Raw genomic sequence first — 21,235 nt, forward strand, 5'->3', positions numbered from 1 at the left:
GTATTGTTTAGTTACACAAATGCGGATTACTATCGACACGTGCAATTTTATCGTAGGTATAGCCGTAAATATTCTCTCCTTACAAAAGTTTTTTCTTCGATTCTGATACCAAGTTATCCTGCGCCAGATTCGACCGATCAATTGTTTGCTCTGATTACAACTTACAACTAACTTGTGGCAGTGGTGGTGGGTATTGTGGTGCTGCCCAGGTGGCGACTCCATGTAACTATTGGTCGAAATGTTGGTGTACGTCACATTGCATCCGATGACTCTGGAAACGTGCAGTTATCAGTATGAGTGGGAAGCAGACGGTTGGAGCTGGGATCTTGTACGTTGATTTCCGAGTGCTAACCAGAGAGACAACTTGTTCAACCAAGCCGCCATGCAATGAAGAGATGTATAATAGAAAATATTTTTTACATCATTCAAAACAAGATGTAAACATTCCGATTCTTGTCCATTTCAACGCTTCTATGATTGAGAATATGACGAAACCGATGGTATGCGAACTTGAAGTACGCTGCCATTGTTAGTGTTGCAAAGGTGTTATTCCCGGAAAGCACTACGAAAAAAACATTTCACCCTTAGGCTGAACCTCTTTATGATTGCCGTTGATCCGTTGCTCGCTGCCATCCAGAAGCACCTCTCAATCAGGTCCATCCCCGCGCCTGGCCGCAAAATACACAAAGCAATCGTCTACGCGGACGATTTCACCCTTGCGGTGAACGGCCAAACCTCGTTAAACAATTTTCGGCAGTTTCTGATCTAACTTAGAATCCCATCAAAACCCAGGCGATTGCCATGATCAATCCCCCTTGTAACTTAACCCAGCATAATTTAACTTGGAACCGAGAGGCCAGCATAAACCTTTTAAATATCCCAATCGGACATCCCAACTCAATCCGCGGCATGGCGCAAATCAACATCTTCTCTACGTGATCACGCCTCCACTACAATCAACTCCTTTCACCTACAATTCGAAAAGCATCCTAACCAAAACTGTACTCCTACCCCAAATATCTTATTAGCAAAAACGTACCCCCTCCCTCAGCGGCAGTGGGAAGCAGTCGACGACACTGTGTGGCAGGTTTTGTGGCAGGTTTTGTAGCAGGCCACCAAAATCCCATCCTACCCGTCAAAACCCTGGCGTCGTTTAACCATGATGGTTAACCTATCCCTCTATGCCAGTGTTTCTCAAACTTTTTCCAATCACGTACCGCTCATTTGTTTTTTGATACACTGCGTACCACCGTATTACTATACCATAACTGTTATGACATACCACCTATAACAATTTAACCAATATCACCTGTTGCTTGGATTTCTTTTTTGTGCATTTGTGTCGCAATAGTATCAACGTGAAATTGTTGCACAGTTGAATACACGATGTCAGAATTACTTCAACAGTGCAACAATTTCACGCTGATACTATTGCGTCCCAAATGCACAATCAAGAAAACCGACATCATGTATTTGCAGCGTTTTGGCTTCTGCAAAGTGCGGCAAATTGTGTGGAGTAGACTAAATCGCGTACCACTTGAAAAGCTCTCGCGTACCACTAGTGGTACGCGTACCACAGTTTGAGAACCACTGCTCTATGCTGATCTAGTTTAAAGTACATATGACACGGCCATGACAACTTTGCGTAGAACTAAAGGTACATCTACAACAAACATATATCCAAAGTTTTACGGCACTACGTCAACTAAAAAAATGTAGAAAACTGCACGAAAAGTAACGGCGACCAAAAATCCTAAACCTTTTGCGCTGAGGAGAAAAGGACATCACATAAGGCGCTTGCGTCGAAAAAATGCATTGTTTAGATAGGAGAAGGCGCCTGTTTTTGCAGATATCGAATAGTTTCAAACATAGGAGAATCCACAGATTACGTTACCTTAAAGGTCAGGACAGGGTTTTGCATCACACAAAAATTTGGCATTGTGACGTCACGAATCGAAGGCTTATTTGTCCCTAATTAACGGAAGACCACAGGGTATAGCAGAAACGACATAACTGTGAGTGGACAAAACGACAATGCTAAACTAATGGTTTGTCTCTGTCGTGTTTTCAAAAGTTCATGTATCACGTTAGCGATCATAAATGCTGTAACAACAAGAACACCCTGTCCCAGTGACTGTTTTATTATTACACAACTAAATAAGACATAATAGGTCGAACAGCGGCCATCTGTCTTCAGCTTAAATTAACATCAAAATCCGTTTATTGCACTTGTTCTCTTTTTGTCCCCTGTTTAATGCAATATTATGCTTAAATCAGTTTTACAATGTTTTCCATTCCTACGCATAAGGCTTGCTGCCAGCACTCGCGCTCGACCGAAGCATCTTCTATGACGTCACGCAACAATATCTCGCTTTCGCACGATTTCGTTCGCAGCGGCAACAGTGCGACTTTGATCAGCTGTATCTCAGAAACCAGTCATCGTATCAAGCTACTTTTTTCGCCAGAAATGTTCTAAAGTTATGAACATTTCTTAGTTTGATTATTAACATGTTTGATTTTTGCGTGTCATATGCACTTTAAATATTTACTGTCAAAAATTATTACACACGGAGAATACCAGACACACACACAACCCCCGTTTTTTCTTTTGTTCAATATAATATCGGATACCCCCCCCTCAAAATTTTGGAACCTAAGAATAAAAAATAATTTTGCCCCACGCATCTACACCTCTCCCCTTCTATCAACACCTTCTTTCGTTCGTTAAAAGTTTATCTCCCATGGAATCTCAATTACTTTCTCCTGAGTTGAAACCCTAATATGTACGTTTAACAAACTCCATACCTGAAACTCTTTATTTTACTGACTGCCCTTAGTTCACTTTCGTTTTTTTACCCAATTGTTTAATAACCTTTCAATACCAGCTTACGTTTCAATTACCACCCCTTCATTTTGCACCCTTTCTTTTTGACAACAATTCGTGATGCACACTCTGTTCTTTAAGTTATGAAACATTCGAGCACTTATTTTTTGCCTTCCTCAAAATCCAAGCACTCCGCTCTTTAGTTATGTTTTAAAAGCACTCTCACCCAGCAACCAATATTATTTTGATCAACCCATCTATTTGGTTTTAGCCAAGCTTTCTTTTGACAATACCCCCAGAGAACCAAGTCCTTGTTGTTATTTTAAACACCACCTTTACTCACACAATTTGGAAAATCCGCAATAAAATTAAGAAAAACCTCATCCCTTCAACAAACCTCCCAAGAATTGTTAAAACTTCGTTCATTACGGAAGAGACCAGTCTTGTCCACGACCGGAAATATTTATAAAAAGGAAGAATTACCGACCCCAACTAAGTTTTATTCGTTATACTAATTTAATTCTTCTTCTCCCTTTTCAAATGTATTCTATATTGTATTGCAGTGTGTACCCTTATTGCGATTTATATACTTTGTATTTGTGTAGCGTTTTTTTGAATTTTTTTTTTTATTTTTTTTTTGAAAAAATGTCAACTATCCTTTATTTGCACTTGTGTTTCTTTGTTACTCTCGCCTGGCATCCCTCAAGTGCCCAAATAAAAAAAAAAAACATTTCATCCCCCTCCTTGGTAATACTGTTGTAATAAATAACCTTAGGAAGTGGTAATGTTTCATGCAAAGGCACGACTAGGAGGATCGCCCCACTGCGCAGGTCCTTAGAAACTGTAAAGTTTTTATGTTAAACCAAAACCATTGAAACTTCAACACTTTCCGTTGGAGGTTACTCGAAAAATATTTCACGGCTTGTGGTAACGTTTATTACACCTATATTATGTATTAGAGCTCTACACGCCTTGACGCTTCAAGCAAACCCAACACTCCTACTGTAGAGTTGATTTTGCAACGAATTTATCACCTATACTAATTAGTGCAAAAATGTCATATTGTTATGTTCCTGGAGCCGATCTGAACCCAACCGAGTGTGATCAGTAAGCTATATCGTTGCTATTGACGTTGACAAAATTATGATCACGAAGACACAAGCTTGTTTTTGCCTTCAAACAGAGGAACATTATGTCAAAATAATGTGGACCCATAATCTGCTGCACCACCTTGTGGCTGAATATTTTTTGACACCATGTCCACTAGTGAGATTTGTATATTGAACTTCAGCTCACAAATTAGTTTTTCATAAATTTTGTGTGTTGTCATTTTTCTGAGGAAAACCTCTTGTCAGTTTAGGAGGGAGTTGATCTTCACAAAATAATTCCAATCGATCCATCGTATTTACTTGAATTAGGTAAAAGGGCTGGATAGGAAGGAGTAGGCGGGTTATCTCTTACACAACGTCAACTTCCATTTCCACAATGCAAAGCATCTTGTAAAACGTAATAACTAAATTTGGCGCTACTTCCAACATACGTGAAAGAATTCTCAAGCCGAAACACTATGGCGAGCGTTCATATCTCACGCCAATGGGCGTTCGACAGCGAAACAGTTATGGAGCGAAATGATGAGATACCGCTAACAACAAACTATGCAGTATTTTGTGATGTCATCAAACAAATCAATTACTAAACAATGTTTTTGTGCACAACTTTTCTCCAAGCTAATTTTCCTAAAACCCGTTCCAATCAAAGCACGTAACTGTCAAACATTCTTCACTTAACCTTCACAAACAACCCGAACTTCTCAACAAAACGCACAAAACATCAACCAAACATTTATACAAAGCAACTGCAAAACTACAATCAGTCCTAGAGTGGAAAACAACGCACACAAAGTTGCCTCTCCACGCTGGAAGCGGGAACCTTGATTGATGCTGGAAACACTAGACACTGACGTCATCAAAGTTACCTATTCTCTCACACGGCGTAACAAAATTGAATGTGGATCACATGGCGTAACAAAAGTTTAAAGTGGATGACTTCACGCGACAATGGGTGGAGCGATGTGAAGTTGTCCGCATCTGGACGAGTTGCTTCATGTCACAGATTTTTATACTTGGAGCAATAAGAAACATGTGTTTACATGGAATTGGAATTGGTCACAGATAATGCATTTTCTATCATGTGCAAGCAAACATTATTCCTCAACAAAACGCATTAAACCAGCATAGCAAGGAATTATTGAAGATTTAATTACTAAGAAAACTCGAATTGGTGACGAAATTTAAACAGAAACATTCAGCATTGAAACTATTTGAAACAAAGGCTAAGCTAAGCAAGAATACAAATAAAGACAAAAAGGGTAAAATATAATGGCGAGAAATCAGTACAAGAAGTCAAGTTACACGGGTATGCTACACGTCAAGCAGTGTACAACCACTTTCTTTTGTAATAATTCGGTTCGGTATTTCTCACTGGCGATGTTTAATTCAATGGATCTTGTTGTTTGCAACATATTTACGAATTCTGTCGTTGTTAGTTGCCTCTTAGCGTATTTGCATCTATAAATTGCAAATCGTGTACAAAGAAGAGCGCAGTTTAAAAAGCATTTAAAAATGGTGTTATTTTGGTGTATGCCGAACAGTACATGCGAAGGAGGACATAAACGTACATAATACATCTATTTAGTATTGATTGATATTGTGACATGTAGTGGTGGAAAAATTAACCGCTAAAACACACAAGATGTCGTCGTAAACATGTTCAACAGGTCATGGGTTCGATTCCCGGTGTAAGCTGGGGGCATTTTAATAAAACTTTACCGATGTCTTTATGATTTAATGTTTGCATCAAAACGTAATTTAAATCAGCAAAATATGTAATATCATAATACTAGTTTGGATCCACATGAAACAATTTAAAAATTAATACAGGTCGCCTTTAAAGGTAAACTGCACATAAATGTTAAAACCAATGTTTGGTTCGCAATTACAAGTATAAGAAAATCTATCGTTCAATTGTTGGGAAAATGGATAAACTTGTACAATTAACCTTCACGTAAGAGAGAATTAAAGACGAAACTCAATGAACCAAGGAGCAGAAAACAAAAATATTCAAGATTCATTAAAAAAACGCCCTTGATTGTATGCCACACAAAAACGTACAATGCAAATGCAACAATGTTTCATACAAATTTGGCAGGATCGCCCCACTGCGCAAATGACGATCACAGCTATCGTATCGAGATCATGGGGTTTACAGGCTTCACAGCCCGGGCATTGTAGCCAAGCTGGATCAGCCACATTTCCCGACAAGTCGGAGCGAGATCTGAAAAATCAAGTTCACGGTGAGGTTTGAATCCAAAATGGCAAATAACACACAGAAGTTGGATAAAAAGCACAGAATAAAATATGAAGAATATTTACAGAGCATTCGGTACTGTTATGTGTTCATGACATGGAGTAGAAATGAAGTTTGGCGAATCTTATCGTGGATTCGGTTCCAATGCCTAGTCCTCATGTTCAGCACAGAAGCGAGATCGTAAGGAGGGGGAAGATTTACAACCTGACGACAAAAAGTTTAGGATTAAAAGTTAAAGTAGGTCAAAGGTTGAATTGTGGTCTCGCGTCTACCCTGACGAGGAAACGATACGTTGGAAAGTAATCGTGACGTGACGATATATCGCCATGCCACGATACAGGACGTGGGTAATCACGTGACTTAAGGATGAAACAAGTAATATTCTGCATCTCCTGCATTTGCAAACAAACGAGTTCTCGAATTAATAACCGACTGTTTAAGATTTCATCATATTTCTACTTGGTGAGAAATACAACTTGAGTCTGAATGTAAAGTCACTAAAGAAGTTAACATCGTTGACAATATTAAAACTTATCGATTCGGTTATAATGGAAAGTTGGGAATCTATATTGCAGGATTATTGGTGAGAAGTGACGGAAATCCCTGTTGATTCTGGCAGCAAACAGCCTGCAGTAATATATTGTTACTTGTCGTTTAACAGAGCTCAGCGCATTTCTATCATAGCAAAGTATCGAAGAGAAACACTGAACTTTAGTGTGGAATGGCCAGAATATTACGATACAGATGATACAAGTTAATTAAATTTTAAATGAGTTTTGTCGCTTGGTCGTAAGTCTCTGGCATTCTTTCCAGGATTAAAAGTCGCCCGATAACAGCAAGGTTTCATAATATTTATTTTGTTACAGTTGAAGTTACGGCGTTGGAAAGTTTTATTTATACTCGAGGTCAAAATAAATGCTGTTACTGAGATTTCTAGATTTTTGTGAACGTCAAATACCGTACATGAATTTAGATAAGTGTAAATTTGCAAGCACCAATATTTAACGTTCGTATATTGTTTGTGATGTACGGAAGGCACAACCGCCTATAATAAATATCGCAAATGCATAAACCTTCGGTAAAACTAAAGTAAAAATGTTAAAACGCTTCTGGTACTTTAGTCAGTAGAGATTGTTGAAATAAATCGTCGGACGTGGCCCTTAACCAAACAATGGTTTCCTAAACATACAAACGAGACTGACTCTGACACACCACCTTGTGGTTAGACAGTTGCGGGAAACACGTCAGTAGGTGGGGCAAGAGCTTTCAAGAGGTTTTAAATCCGTTGGTTATATTTAAATTTCACGTTTTATCGATGAAACGTCATTAAAAAAACTTCTTACCGGTTTAGGAGGGAGTTGATCTCCATAAAATAATTTCAATCGATCAATCATATTTACTTTTGTTAAACCCAAATACATAAGGGATGGATTGAAGTGGAGAGGAGGAGTTAGAGATGCATCTTTTATTGAATAACTCCCAACTTTGGCTTCTACAATACAACAAATTTGCTATGTCATACATCGTTTAACTATAATAACAGTAGTGTTGACAAAAGTTTTCATCAAGCAAATATTTTGTGACTTGTACTTATTTCCATACACACAACATCCACTCACACAAAACAAAATACTTCTATTCAGTAGGCTGCGATGCCTTGGCTGCGAAGCCTGTGAACCTAAATTCAGTCGAGTTTGTTTGTGTGATTTTCTTTTAAATTTTAAGCCACATGAACTGAAAATACATGGTAGGTATTGGGTGATGCGGACTTTCTTTATATTAACCCAGTGGTGGCAACCTGAGGCTTGCACATGACACAAGCCTTAATACAAGACAACCTATGAGGTAAACATACTATTATCGTGTTAGTATCAAAGAGCAATGACAGTTTTTAAATGGAACAAATAGTTTTTATACTTACTGGGTCAGGAAGGTTGCAGAATTTCGCTTCAAAGTCGTCATCTATGAAGAACTCACTACCGGCTATAAATTCATCTTGTATATTGTGAACACACTTGAGTAAGGTTTCTGTCGCATCACCATGTATGTCATTAAAAGCAAGATCCAACTTTCTTATCTGGTAATAAAATGTGGAATTAGGAAATAGGCATTTGTGCAGTAAAAAGAATGCAAAGTTTTTCATATGAGGTTGGCAGATAATGGATATTGCTTGGGAGCCTGGGCCTCTTCTACCCCCTCCCTATGGATACGACTATGCATGTTGGTATCATGAGATACAATATGGAAGGTGTCATTTAATGGAAAATGCATTGTTTGAAGTTTCGGTAAAAGTAAAACATTCACCTAAACTAGGGTTGTGCAACCTGTGGCGCGCGGATTGAAATTCTGCTGCCCGCCATACTTCCGGTCCTACTATGTAGAAATGTTCCAGGACATGTCACCAAGTATTCAGTCATGCATGAAGATTAATATTAGGGGCAAGATGCGTGTGCTGTTTGCTTGTGCGAATTTAAGCAAGTTTTGACAGTTTAGTTTGGTCTTTCAATTTAAACATCAGATACTGTAACTTGTCTGTATTGAATATCCCTAAAGATTTTGCTTTGACAATTTTTTTGGAAAATACTGGTCTAACATACAACTTACTGGTTTCTGAAGTTGTGAAATGGAATTTGCAATCTTACAGATTCCACCACTTGTCATCTTACAACCATCCAAAGACAGAACCTCAATCCACTGAATACATGAAGCAATAGCAGATGCACTTTCATCATCAACTGTGTTCCCATGAAAATTCAAAGACCTCATCTGAAACAAATGAAACTTGCTGGAATCAGTTTTTACGTCACAATATAATTGTATTAATTATGATGTCAAAGAGCAGAAAATTATTCAAATTCAATCGCTGTGTTCCGGTAGCTCAGTCAATTAGGAAAAGAACCCAAATTACACATGGCTCCAACTTAGTAACATGTTCGTAACTTTGGTCGCAGTTATATGCGTGTAATGACACAAGACGCAATAAAATCAAACTACAAAAAATAAAAAAACTTGTTGGAGATTTTGGAATAGCCTTTGTAGGTTTTATTTAAGGGGAATGTACAAATATTTTCAAGGAATTTTCCTATTGTTAATACACTGTGCCTGTTGAACAGTCTTTAGCCCTTGCGAGTCTTTGCCCAATTAATCCAGGAAATTATTAATATCAATATGTCTTATTCAAAAACAACACAAAACAAGTAAATTAATAATAACAATAAAGCAAAACAAAGCGACTGACATGCACCTGACACAAAGCACACTTCACAATAAATAGCACCAACCAATCCCCTCTAACAGCAACAACAAACCACAAAAAAATCTTGACCTACTGCATTAGGAGTCTGAACCTAATGAATTCAGAATATGCAAGCGTTTTGTGACCTTAAAAAGTTTGGAAACCACTGGCCTAACATACAACTTACTTGTTTCTGAAGTTGTGATATGGAGTTTGCAATCTTACAAATTCCATCACTTGTCATCTTACATTGTCGCAGGGACAGATTCTCAATTAACTGAATACATAAAGCAATAGCAGATGCACTTTCATCATCAACTGTGTTTTCATCAAGTTCCAATGACGCCATCTGAAATAAAACAGGAATTAACAATATTGATTGTTGCTCTGCAAGGTTTCGCCACAAAGCTTCACAAATATTCAGATTTTAAACATGTTCCTTGCAAACATGGGAGTGTATCATGGCCAAAATTGGATGATTATTCCTGTTTATCTTTCAGTTACACTTTTTAAATTTACTAAAAAATATTTGGAATAAATTATTTGTGTGCAGAAATAAATTTTCATTCAGAATAATTTTGTTGTTCCTTTTGTATGGCCATATTAATTGGTTGCCAGTAGATTTGGCTCCTTTTGGCAAAAAAACAAAAACAACTTACTGGTTTCTGAAGTTGTGATATAGAATTTGTAATCTTACAGATTCCACCACTTGTCATCTCACAACCCCACAGAGACAGATTCTCAATCCACTGAATACATGAAGCAATAGCAGATGCACTTTCATCATCAACTGTGTCTCCTATCAAGATTTAACGACGTCATCTGAAACAAATAAACAAATAAAAAAAAAAAATTGTTTCTGCCTTCAAACAGAGGAACATCATGTCAAAATATTGTAGACTCGGACTCTGCTGCACCAACGTGTGGCTGAATATTTTTTGGCAACGAGTCCAGCGAAACAGTCATGGAGCGAAAAGATAAGATACCGCTAACAACAAACTATGCAGTATTTTGTGATGTTATCAACCAAATTGATAACTAAACAAAGCTTTCGCGCACAACTTTTCTCCAAACCAAATTTCCTAAAACTCGTTTCAATCAAAGCACTTATCCTTCACAAACAAGCAGAAAATCTCAACCAAACTCAAAACATCAACCAAATATTTATAAAGCAACTCCAAAACTACAATCTTTCCTAGAGTGAAAAAAGAACGCACACAAAGTTGCCTCTCCACGTTGGGAACGGGAACCTTGATTGGTGCTGGAAACACTAGACACTGACGTCATCAAAGTTACCTGTTCTCTCACACGACGTAACAAAAGTGAATGTGGAACACATGGCGAAACAAAAGTGAAGTGCATGGATGACTTCAAGTGACAATGGGTGCAGCGACGTGAATTGTCCAAGTTGTCCGCATCTGGACGAGTTGCTTTATGTCACAGATTTTGATACTTGGAGTAATAAGAAACATGTGCAAGAAACAACTAATACGTACTACGTGGTCAGCTTACATGAATTATCCCCAGATAATGCATTTTCTACCTTGTGCAACCAAACATTATTTCTTAACAAAACGTATTTAATCGCATTCAATTCTTGAAGCCTAATTGCAACGAAAACTCAAATTGGTGACGAAATTTAAACAGAAATATTCAGCATTGAAACTATTTGAAACTTACATTTTTTATTATTAAGATTATTGAAAAAAGGACGCTAAAGGCGTACAATTGAAGAAAAGGGTAAGCAAGAATACAAAAAAAGACAGTAAGGGTTAAACATAATGACGAGAAATCAGTACAAGAAGTCAAGTTACATAGGTAGGCTACACGTCAAGCAGCGTACGACCACTTTCTTTTGTACTATTTCGGATCGGTTCGTTTTTTTCTTACTGGCGATGTTTAATTCTATGGATCTTATTGATTGCAACATATTTACAAATTCTGTCGTTGTTGGTTGGCTCATAGTGTATTTGCATCTATAAATTACAAATCGGGCACAAAGAAGAGCGCAGTTTAAAAAGCATTCAAAAATGGAGTTATTTTGGTGTATGCCGAACAGTACATGCGAAGGAGTACATAATACATCTATTTAGTATTGATTGATATTGTGACATGTAGTGGTAGAAAAATTAACCGCTAAAACACACAAGATGTTGTCCTAAACATGGTCAACAGGCGAGGGTTCGGATCCCAGTGTGAGCTGGAAACGTTTTAACAAAACTTTACCGATGCCTTTATGATTTAATGTTGGCATTAAAACGCAATTTACATCAGCAAAATATGTAACATCATAATACTCGTTTGGATCCACATGTAACATTGCAAAAGTTAATACAGGTTGCCTTTAAATGTAAACTACACACAAATGTGAAATCCAATGCTTGGTTCGCAATTACAAGTACAGGAAAATCTATCGTTCAATTGTTGGGAAAACCGATAAACTTGTACAATTAACCTTAACGTAAGAGAGAATTAAAGACGAAACTCAATGAACCACAGAGCAGAAAACAAAAATATTCAAGATTCATTAAAAAAACGCCCTTGATTGTATGCCACATAAAAACGTATAATGCAAATGCAACGATGTTTCATTCAAATTTGGCAGGATCGCCCCACTGCGCAGGTGACGATCACAGCTATCGTATCGAGATCATGGGGTTTACAGGCTTCACAGCCCAGGCATTGAAGCCTAGCTGGATCAGCCACATTTCCCGACAAGTCGGAGCGAGATCTGAAAAATCAAGCTCACGGTGAGGTTTAAATCCAAAATGGCAAATAACACACAGAAGTTGGATAAAGCACAGAAAAAAATATGAAGAATATTTACGGAGCATTTGGGAATGTTATGTGTTCATGACATGGAGTAGAAATGAAGTTTGACGAATCTTATCGTGGTTTCTGTTCCACTCCTTCGTCCTCATGTTCAGCATAGAAGCGAGATCGTAAGGAAGGGAAAGATTTAAAACCTGACGATGAAAAGTTAAGGATTAAAATATATTGTTACTTGTCGTTCAACAGAGCTCGGCGCATTTCTATCTTAGCAAGATATCGACGAGAAACACTGGACTCTAGTGTTGAATGGTCAGAATATTACGATACCAAAGATATAAGTTAATTGAATTATGAATGAGTTTTGTCGCCTGGTTGTACATCTCATGCCTTTTTTCCAGTATTTAAAAGTCACCCGATAACAGCAAGGTTCCATAATATTTATGTGGTATTTTGTAAAGTCATCAAAAGTTTCGCTACCAACTTTACTGACATGAAACGATAATCGTTACTTACGCACTAACCTTGATACAGAGTTGCGGGAAATTATCAACGATTACAGTTGAAGTTACTGTGTTGGAAAGTTTAATTTGTACTCGAGGCCAATTTAACGCTGTTACTGAGATTACTAGATTTTTGTGAACTCCAAATGCCGTACATGACTTTTGATAAATGTAAATTTGGAAGGACCCATATTTAACGTTCGTATTGTTTGTGACAAAAAAGTTGTACTGTACTGCAGGAACAACCGAACCGAAAAAAAATGTCACAAGCGCATTAAACATTACGGAAGAAGTATGGCCAAATAAAAATGTTAAAATGCTTTTGGTACAATAAGTCAGTTGACATTATTGAAATAAATCGTCGGACGTGGCCCGTAACCAAACAATGGTTTCCTAAACATACAAACGAGGCTAGCTCTGACGCACCACCGTGTGGTTAGACAGTTGCGGGAGACGCGCCACAAGGTAGAGTAAGAGGTTTTACAAGTTTCAAATCCGTTGCTTCACAACTTGGAAATTTTCAATTTTTTGCGAAAAAACGTCATTAAGAAAACTTCTTTGAGGTTTAAGAGGGAGTTGATCTCCACAAAATAATTCCAATCGATCAATCATATTTACTTGAATTTGTTAAACCCAAATATACGGGATGGATTGAAGTGGAGAGTAGGAGTTAGAGATTCACTTCTTACCAAATTGTCAACTTTGGCTTCTACAATACAACGGAATGGTTATTTCATACATCGTTTAAATATAATAATAGTAGTGTTGATGAAAGTGTTGTTTTGATATAAAATTATTTCATGAAGCAAATATTTTGTGACGTGTACCTATTAACGTAAACGCAACATCTACTCAAACATAATAAAATACTTCTAATTGGTCGAATTTGTTTGTATGACTTTGTTTTTTGAATTTTAAGTCACATAAACTAAAAATACATGGTAAGTATCGGGTGATGTCGACTTTCTTTATATTAACCCAGTGGTGGCAACCTGAGGCTTGTACATGACACAAGCCTTATTAATACAAGACACCCCATGAGGTAAACATATTAATATCGTGTTAGTATTAAATAGCAATGAAAATTTGTACGTGGAATAAATAGTTTTCATACTTACAGGGTCTGGCAGGTTGTGAAATTTCACTTCGAAGTCGTCATCTATCCATCGACGAGAGACTGCAAGTTCATCTTGTATATTGTGAACACACTTGAGTAAGGTTTCTGTCGCATCACCACGTATGTCATTAGAAGCAAGATTCAACTTTCTTATCTGGAATAAAAGGTTGAAGTAGGGAATTAGTTCAGGCAAATGTGACATTAAATGTTTACAACAAATCTAATTGCTGGTAAAATATTAAAAACATCGACCTACCCGGTCTCATCAATGCAGCAGAGGTTAAATATACATAGATTTACCAGACATAGATTATTCCATTTTGTGTGCACTACTGCCTGCAGCTCACTTAATATTATTGGCTCATTGCTTGTACATTTTTACGAAAGCCGGATTTTATGAAATGCCTTACTGAAAGTTTTACAAAAACGATAGTTTGTATAATTGCGTTATACTGAAAGATTAAATGTGTTAGCACGTGTACCACAATTTTCTTGCGTTTACTTTGGAAGATATTGCTTAAACATGGAGTCGAGTGGACGTGGAATCTCTGCTTGAACACCTGAATTCCATTGAAACGAGTTTCGAGTTCATAATGGAACGTGAATACGTCGAAGTGATATTATTTTTTGATAGTTTCCAGTTAAAGAGAGAACCGGGGGCCTCTCCCCACAAGCATATACTGGTAACCGACTCATTCCGACAAGTATCTGTCGTTTCGGTTCGCGTACACCATCGCCCACACGCGTGCTGTATTGCGTGTACTGTGTACAAGAGCGGAAACCTTAGTTGCAGAGGAAGAGCCTAAAAACATGAGGTTGGTAATGTGCAGAGTGCGCATTTAGCAAATGGCCACCCTAGTTCGTTTTTGTGGCGAAACCAAGATTCCTCGCCTAAAGGTGACGAAGGGTGTGGTTGTGTTGCTATGTATTTTGCAAGTCCTTTCAAGACCTTGAAACGGTTGCTTTGAGATTTCTTCATCTAGGTGTCCGAACGCCCGCCTAGCAATACCGCGTGCTTTGGTTTCGCATCCCAAAGATCGTACATGAGATGCGTTCGATGCTGGAGGTGTGACGGCACACCGTGTGCTGACTGCGACGGCGTATACATTGGCGAGACTGGCCGCGTCCGACGAACAACGCAAACGCGACGTGGCCAACCGCTGGTACAGCGTTGTCGCAACATGTAGCGGATACAGGTGAATTTTTGAAAAACGACAGTTTTAGATACAGAAAATGACCAGTTTAAACAGATGTTTATCGAATAAATGCACATGAATTCGCGCTGAATGTTCAAAAGCAGACATTTTTCCTCCAGTGTATCGACAACTTCTAAACTACCAAGGTATCGAAGATTTTAATAATTTTATCTAGTTGATAAATATTTGTGTTAAAAAAGCCATTGTTTACATTCTTGTTTGTTTTAAATGACATCGTTAAAAGTCTTGCAGCTTCTGCGATACACCAAATTTTAAAGTTTCGTGTCCAAGCACTTTCGAGAAAAAATTGGGAACGTTATGGCTCGACTATTCGGATTGCTCAAACATTTCGTCTTTCTTCTTCCCACCCACCTTTTTGTGTTTTCATGCTTTCTTATATTTACCGTGTTGTTTACACTCACGCACTTTCTTTGCATGTCTTTTGAATTGGAAATTAGTTTACTGCATACGCATTTGTGCAGTAAAAGGAATGAGTTTTATCCATATGAGGTTGCCAGCTAATAGATACTGTCCGCTTTACTTCAGACGACATATGCATCTTTACCTGGTCTTACTACCTAGAAATATTCAAGGAATCAGTTATGCATGAAGGTTAATACGAGGTCATACTGTTGGGCACAGACCCGTGTGCTGTTGCTATTTCAGCATGTTTTGGATATTAAATTCCTGGAATATTGGGTAATGACTCCCAAGAGCTAAAGACTGCTTTCTATAAATACTGTCAAGGACTAAAGACTGTCCAACAGGTACAGTAATTTAGCAATAAGTTTTGTTTAAGGCTTTAAGATAACTGCTGAACCATTTTTGCCCACATACTGTTCTTGTGCAGGCTGTATCTAATATTGCAAATCTAAATGAGTCAGCAACCAGAATCTCATTAGTCTTCATTTCTGAGAGCAGAATGTAGTTAACATTTTACTCAAATTTTTCGCAATAAATGTGACTTGTCTGTATTAAATAATCCTTGTACTGCTGCTCCAAAATTCAGGGCATTTTGTTAAACTGACCAGTTATTTAAACAAGCAATGACAATAGCGCTCCCACTTTCATTATGTGTGACCGGCAACCACGTGATTTGTACCGACTCTGTTGACGGCTGGTGTGAATGCCAGGCCGCTTGAAAACCGCGTCTGATATGAATACCACTTAATGCTTGGTTCAGTAGATGATAATTTGACAATTCATATCGCAGATCGGCTACAGCTACACAGTCGAGTTTGTTTCGTGCTGTGCCTTTGTGTTCAAGTGCAGAACAACTAGTCATTTATTCCAAGACTATTTTCATCATCACAAGGACCATTGTTACGTCACAGCTAACACTGTGAAATTTACATCAAAGTTCTAGTGGTTTAACAGACAAATGGCAATGGTTTTTGTACAAAGAAATGCTAAACATGGATAGATCACGAAATGGTGGCTAGACAAGTAATCTAACAACGTTTGCGCATCCCTAGCTAACCATCCACGCCCCCAGCTTAAAAAACCCTGATTTAAACAATTATCCACGTAATCAGACTCAAACTTTGTGCATCAAGTGCTGTAACTTGTCTGTATTCAATAAATATCTAAAATTGTTGTTTAAATATAGCTGAAAATTTAAATCCACTTAAACATTGGTGTGACGAAGGAAGGAAGTACATCCAATGTGTCGTAACAGTAAAAAGTTTGGAAACCACTGGTCTAACATACAACTTACTGGTTTTTCAAGTTGTGATATGGAATTTGCAATCATGCAGATTCCACCACTTGTCATCCAACAACCCATCAGAGACAGATTCACAATCCACTGAATACATGAAGCAATAGCAGATGCACTTTCATCATCAACTGTCTTCCCATCAAGATTCAACGACGTCATCTGAAACAAATGAAAAATTGTTGGAATCAGTTTTTATGTAAACAATATCATTGTATCAATTATCACATCACAGAGGCAGAACAATCACGTGGTGAATTTAATCGTTGAGCTACGGTAGCTCAGTCAATTAGAAAAAGAACATGAATTACACATGGCTCCAACTTAGTAACAGGTTTGTGACTTTGGTCGCAGTTATATGCTTGCAATGGCACGAGTCCCATTAAAATCAAATGGCTTATTACAAGAAATAAACAAATTTATTTAAGATTTTGAATTGGCACTTCCAGGTTTATTAAATGGGAGTTTACAAATATGTTCAATGAATTTTCCTATGTTGTGATTTTGTATTACTGTTACTTGTGATCGAGCTTTACAAACTACTAAAGCCTGCGTCTGCGCTATTTTTTCGATAAAAGACGGAATGTGTAATTGTGTTATGTTACCGAAAACTAAAACGCATGTTTTTGCGGTGTTGTTGCGCCATGGATTATTGAAATAGAAACAAAAATACTGTTTTCTCATAAAGTTACAAGATGCCACCCTGAGTAGATTTTAAGGGCTTAACGTAATAAGTTGAATATAAAAGGGGTCATTTAACACCAAATACACAGTTTGCATTTGAAAACAAACATACATACAAACTAGGAGTGTGCAACCCTGCATTGCTGCTTTAATATATCTTCATTGAAAGATTGGCATAATTTAAAATCTAGTATTCCAAGCCCTTCTGGGCTTTTATAAAAGGGAGAGTACTAATGTTTTCCTATTTCGTGCTTTGGATTTTGCTGTCAAAAACGTAAGTACAAACGTTCTCGAAAACCGAAACGCATGTTTTGCGGTGGTGCGTGCGCTATAGTTTTATTAGTTTTTACCAGTCGAATCCGGTAAATCGCTAACTTGCCAAGCTTTTTCATGTCATTAACTAGGAGTATCATAAACACTAAACGTAGTTAACAGAGGTGCAAATTTACACTTCCGCAGCTAAAATAACGTTGTCATAAGGCCGAACTACGGTAGCATTGATAACTTTTCACTCTTTTGTAGTCTGGTTCTCTCCGAGCATAACCTTACGTGTTATGGCGCGGTGCCAACGACGCATACATTAAAGGAGTTTGGGAAATTTCGTTGGCATGTTGTAGAATATTTTCGCAACGTAATAACGGCAAACGATTAAAAAATAAATGCAGTAAAGAGAACTTTCGCATAGTGAAGGCACAACGAAAGGGTTGCTGTTGTAACAAAACAATTAAAGATTGATGTCAGTGCTTACATGGTACGTCACTTCGTTTAGCATCGAAAAAAGGGAACATGGCTGTCTGTGAAGTAATAGCAACGTCGCATTTTTTCAAATCATGCTTCCCATATTTTAAGGAAAATTATGGGTTGTGCCACCTTTACATTTATGTCAATATTTTGGTCAATCGCATAAATCGTTAAAACCATGTGCAATTATCTTTGCGAAGTCTTTTGGTTTAAACTTTCATCCTTGTAATCAGGCCCAAACATCGTGTCCCAAATGCTGAAGGAACTTGTCAAAAAATAAATTGGTGTATTACAAACGAATCCAGAACAATCAAGTGTGTCGTGGCCGCCAAAAGTTTGGAAACCACTGGTCTAACATACAACTTACTGGTTTGTGAAGTTGTGATATGGAATTTGCAATCTTACAGATTCCACCACTTGTCATCCTACAACCCTTCAGAGACAGATTCTTAATCCACTGAATACATGAAGCAATAGCAGATGCACTTTCATCATCAATTGTGTTATGATCAAGTTTCAACGACGTCATCTGAAACAAACAAAAAATTATTGGAATCAGTTTTTACGTCACAATATCATTGTAACAATTATGACGTCACAGAGGCATAACAATCACTTTGTGAATTTAATCGTTGAGCTCCGGTAACCCAGTCAGTTAGAGAAATAACCTGAATTAAACATGGCTCCAACTTAGTAACACGGTTATAACTTTGGTCGCAGATGCATGCTTGCAATACCACAAGATTCAATAAAATCAAATAGCTTATCACAAGGAATAAACAAACTTATTTAATATTTGAATTGGCCCTTCTACGTTTTGTTAAGGGTATTTTACAAATATGTTTTTTCCTGTGCTGTACTTTTTTTTCCTGCGTCTGCTCCATTATGGCAATAAAAGAGGGAATGTGTAACTGTGCTACGTTATAAAAACTAAAACGCATGTTTTGCGGCGGTGCGTGCGCTACAGTTTTATTAGCTTTTGCCAGTCGAATCCGGTAAATCGCAAACTTGCCAAACTTTTTAATGTGTGTATCTGGAAGTATTATAAACACTAAACGTAGTTATCAGAGGTGCAAATTTACACTTCCGCAGCTAAAATAACGTTGTTATAACGCCCAACTACGGTAGCATTGATAACTTTTCACTCTTTTGTAGTCTGGTTATCTTCGAGCTTAACCTTACGTGTTATGGCGTGGTGCCAACGACGCTTATATTAAAGGAGTTTGGGAAATTTCGTTGGCATGTTGTAGACTATTTTCGCAACGTAATAACGGCAAACGATTAAAAAATAAATGCAGTAAAGAGAACTTTCGCATAGTGAAGGCACAACGAAAGGGTTGCTGTTGTTACAAAACAATTAAAGATTGATGTCAGTGCTTACATGGTACGTCACTTCGTTTAGCATCGAAAAAAGGAAAACATGGCTGTCTGTGAAGTAATAGCAACGTCGCATTTTTTCAAATCATGCTTCCCATATTTTAAGGAAAATTTTGGGTTGTGCCACCTTTACATTTATGTCAATATTTTTGGTCAATCGCATAAATCGTTGAGACTATGTGCAATTATCCTTGCGAAGTCTTTTTTGGTTTAAACTTTCATCCTTGTAATCAGGCCCGAACATCGTGTCCCAAATGCTGTAGGCTAACTTGTCAAAAAATAAATTGGTGTATTACAAACGAATCCATAACAATCAAGTGTGTCGTGGCCGCCAAAAGTTTGGAAACCACTGGTCTAACATACAACTTACTGGTTTGTGAAGTTGTGATATGGAATTTGCAATCTTACAGATTCCATCGCTTGTCATCTTACAACGCAACAGAGACAATGCAAAAATAACGTTGTTATAATGCCCAACTACGCTAGCATTGATAACTTTTCACTCTTTTGTAGTTTGGTTCTCTCTGAGCTTAACCTGGAACGTGTTATGGCGTGGTGCCAACGACGCATACATTAAAGGAGTTTGGGAAATTTCGTTGGCATGTTGTAGACTATTTTCGCAAATGTAATGAGGAAAAACGATTAAAAAATGATTGAAATTCTGCTGCCCGCTATACACGAGACAACGTGTGTATTTTAAACTGGTTCTACTACGTACAAATGTTCCAGGACACGAGACCAAGGAATCAGTCATGCATGAAGATTATTATGAGGGCCTACAGTTGAGCACAGACGCGTGTGCTGTTGCTATTCAAGCATGTTTTAGACAGTTTTAGTGTAGTTATAAATATACATATATATGCAACAAATGCTGTGACTTTTGTGTATTAAATAATACTTGTATTGCTGTATTAATATAGTTTAAAAATTCATTTTGTTAAACGGACCAGTTATTTAAACAAACAATGACAAACGCGGTCCCCACTTTTATTTTGTGTGACTTGGCAACCACATGATTTGTACCGACTCTGCTGACGGCTGGTGTGAATGCCCGGCCGCTTAAAAACCGCGTCTGATGTGAATTAATGCTTGGTTTAGAAGACGATAATTTGACAATGCATATCGCAGATCGGCTACAGCTACACAGTCGAGTTTTCAAGTGGAAAACAACTAATCATTTATTCCAAGACTACTTTCATCAACATAATTACCATTATTACGTCACAGCTATCATTGTGAAATTTACATTAATGCTCTGGTGGTTTAACAGACAAATGGTAATGGTTTTTGTACAAAGAAATGCTAAACATGGATAGATCACGAATTGGTGGCTAGACGGGTAATTTAAAAACGTTTGCGCATCCCTTCTCAACCATCCACGCCCCCAGCATAAAAACCCCTATTTAAACAATCATCCACGTAATCAGACTCAAACTTTGTGCATCAAGTGCTGTAACTTGTCTGTATTCAGTAAATATCTAAAATTGTTGTTTAAATATAGCTGAAAATTTAAATCCATTTAAAAATTGGTGTGGGGAACGAATAAAGTACATCCATTGTGTCATAATAGTAAAAAGTTTGGAAACCACTGGTCTAACATACAACTTACTGGTTTCTAAAGTTGTGATATGGAATAACGCCCAACTACGCTATCATAGCTAGCTTTATACTCTCTTTTGTAGCCTTCTCTCTGAGCTTAACTCTAA

General features: G+C 37.6%; 3 protein-coding genes across 6 annotated transcripts in view; all 3 read right to left on the reverse strand.

Moving 5' to 3' along the window:
* LOC145896064 (uncharacterized) overlaps positions 1-21,235 on the reverse strand; it is a 46,313-nt gene that overhangs the window by 13,759 nt on the left and 11,319 nt on the right. The window lies entirely within an intron of this gene.
* On the reverse strand, positions 4,617-10,242 carry LOC145896067 (uncharacterized). Its single transcript, XM_082984893.1, has 7 exons — positions 10,085-10,242; positions 9,613-9,774; positions 8,795-8,956; positions 8,112-8,267; positions 7,534-7,682; positions 6,256-6,394; positions 4,617-6,157 (listed from the first exon to the last, which is right to left on the reverse strand). The coding sequence occupies exons 1-5, from the start codon at positions 10,139-10,141 to the stop codon at positions 7,656-7,658; spliced, it is 564 nt and encodes a 187-aa protein (XP_082841019.1). The 5' UTR covers positions 10,142-10,242; the 3' UTR covers positions 4,617-6,157; positions 6,256-6,394; positions 7,534-7,655.
* LOC145896063 (uncharacterized) overlaps positions 12,366-21,235 on the reverse strand; it is a 93,787-nt gene continuing 84,917 nt past the window's right edge. Inside the window, exon 50 of the transcript XR_014401650.1 lies at positions 12,366-12,391. The gene's annotated coding sequence lies outside the window, so the exon portion shown is untranslated. The remainder of the gene's footprint in view (positions 12,392-21,235) is intronic.

This window comes from Ascidia mentula, chromosome 3 (genome assembly GCF_947561715.1).
Source record: "Ascidia mentula chromosome 3, kaAscMent1.1, whole genome shotgun sequence".
Lineage (NCBI taxonomy): Eukaryota > Metazoa > Chordata > Ascidiacea > Phlebobranchia > Ascidiidae > Ascidia > Ascidia mentula.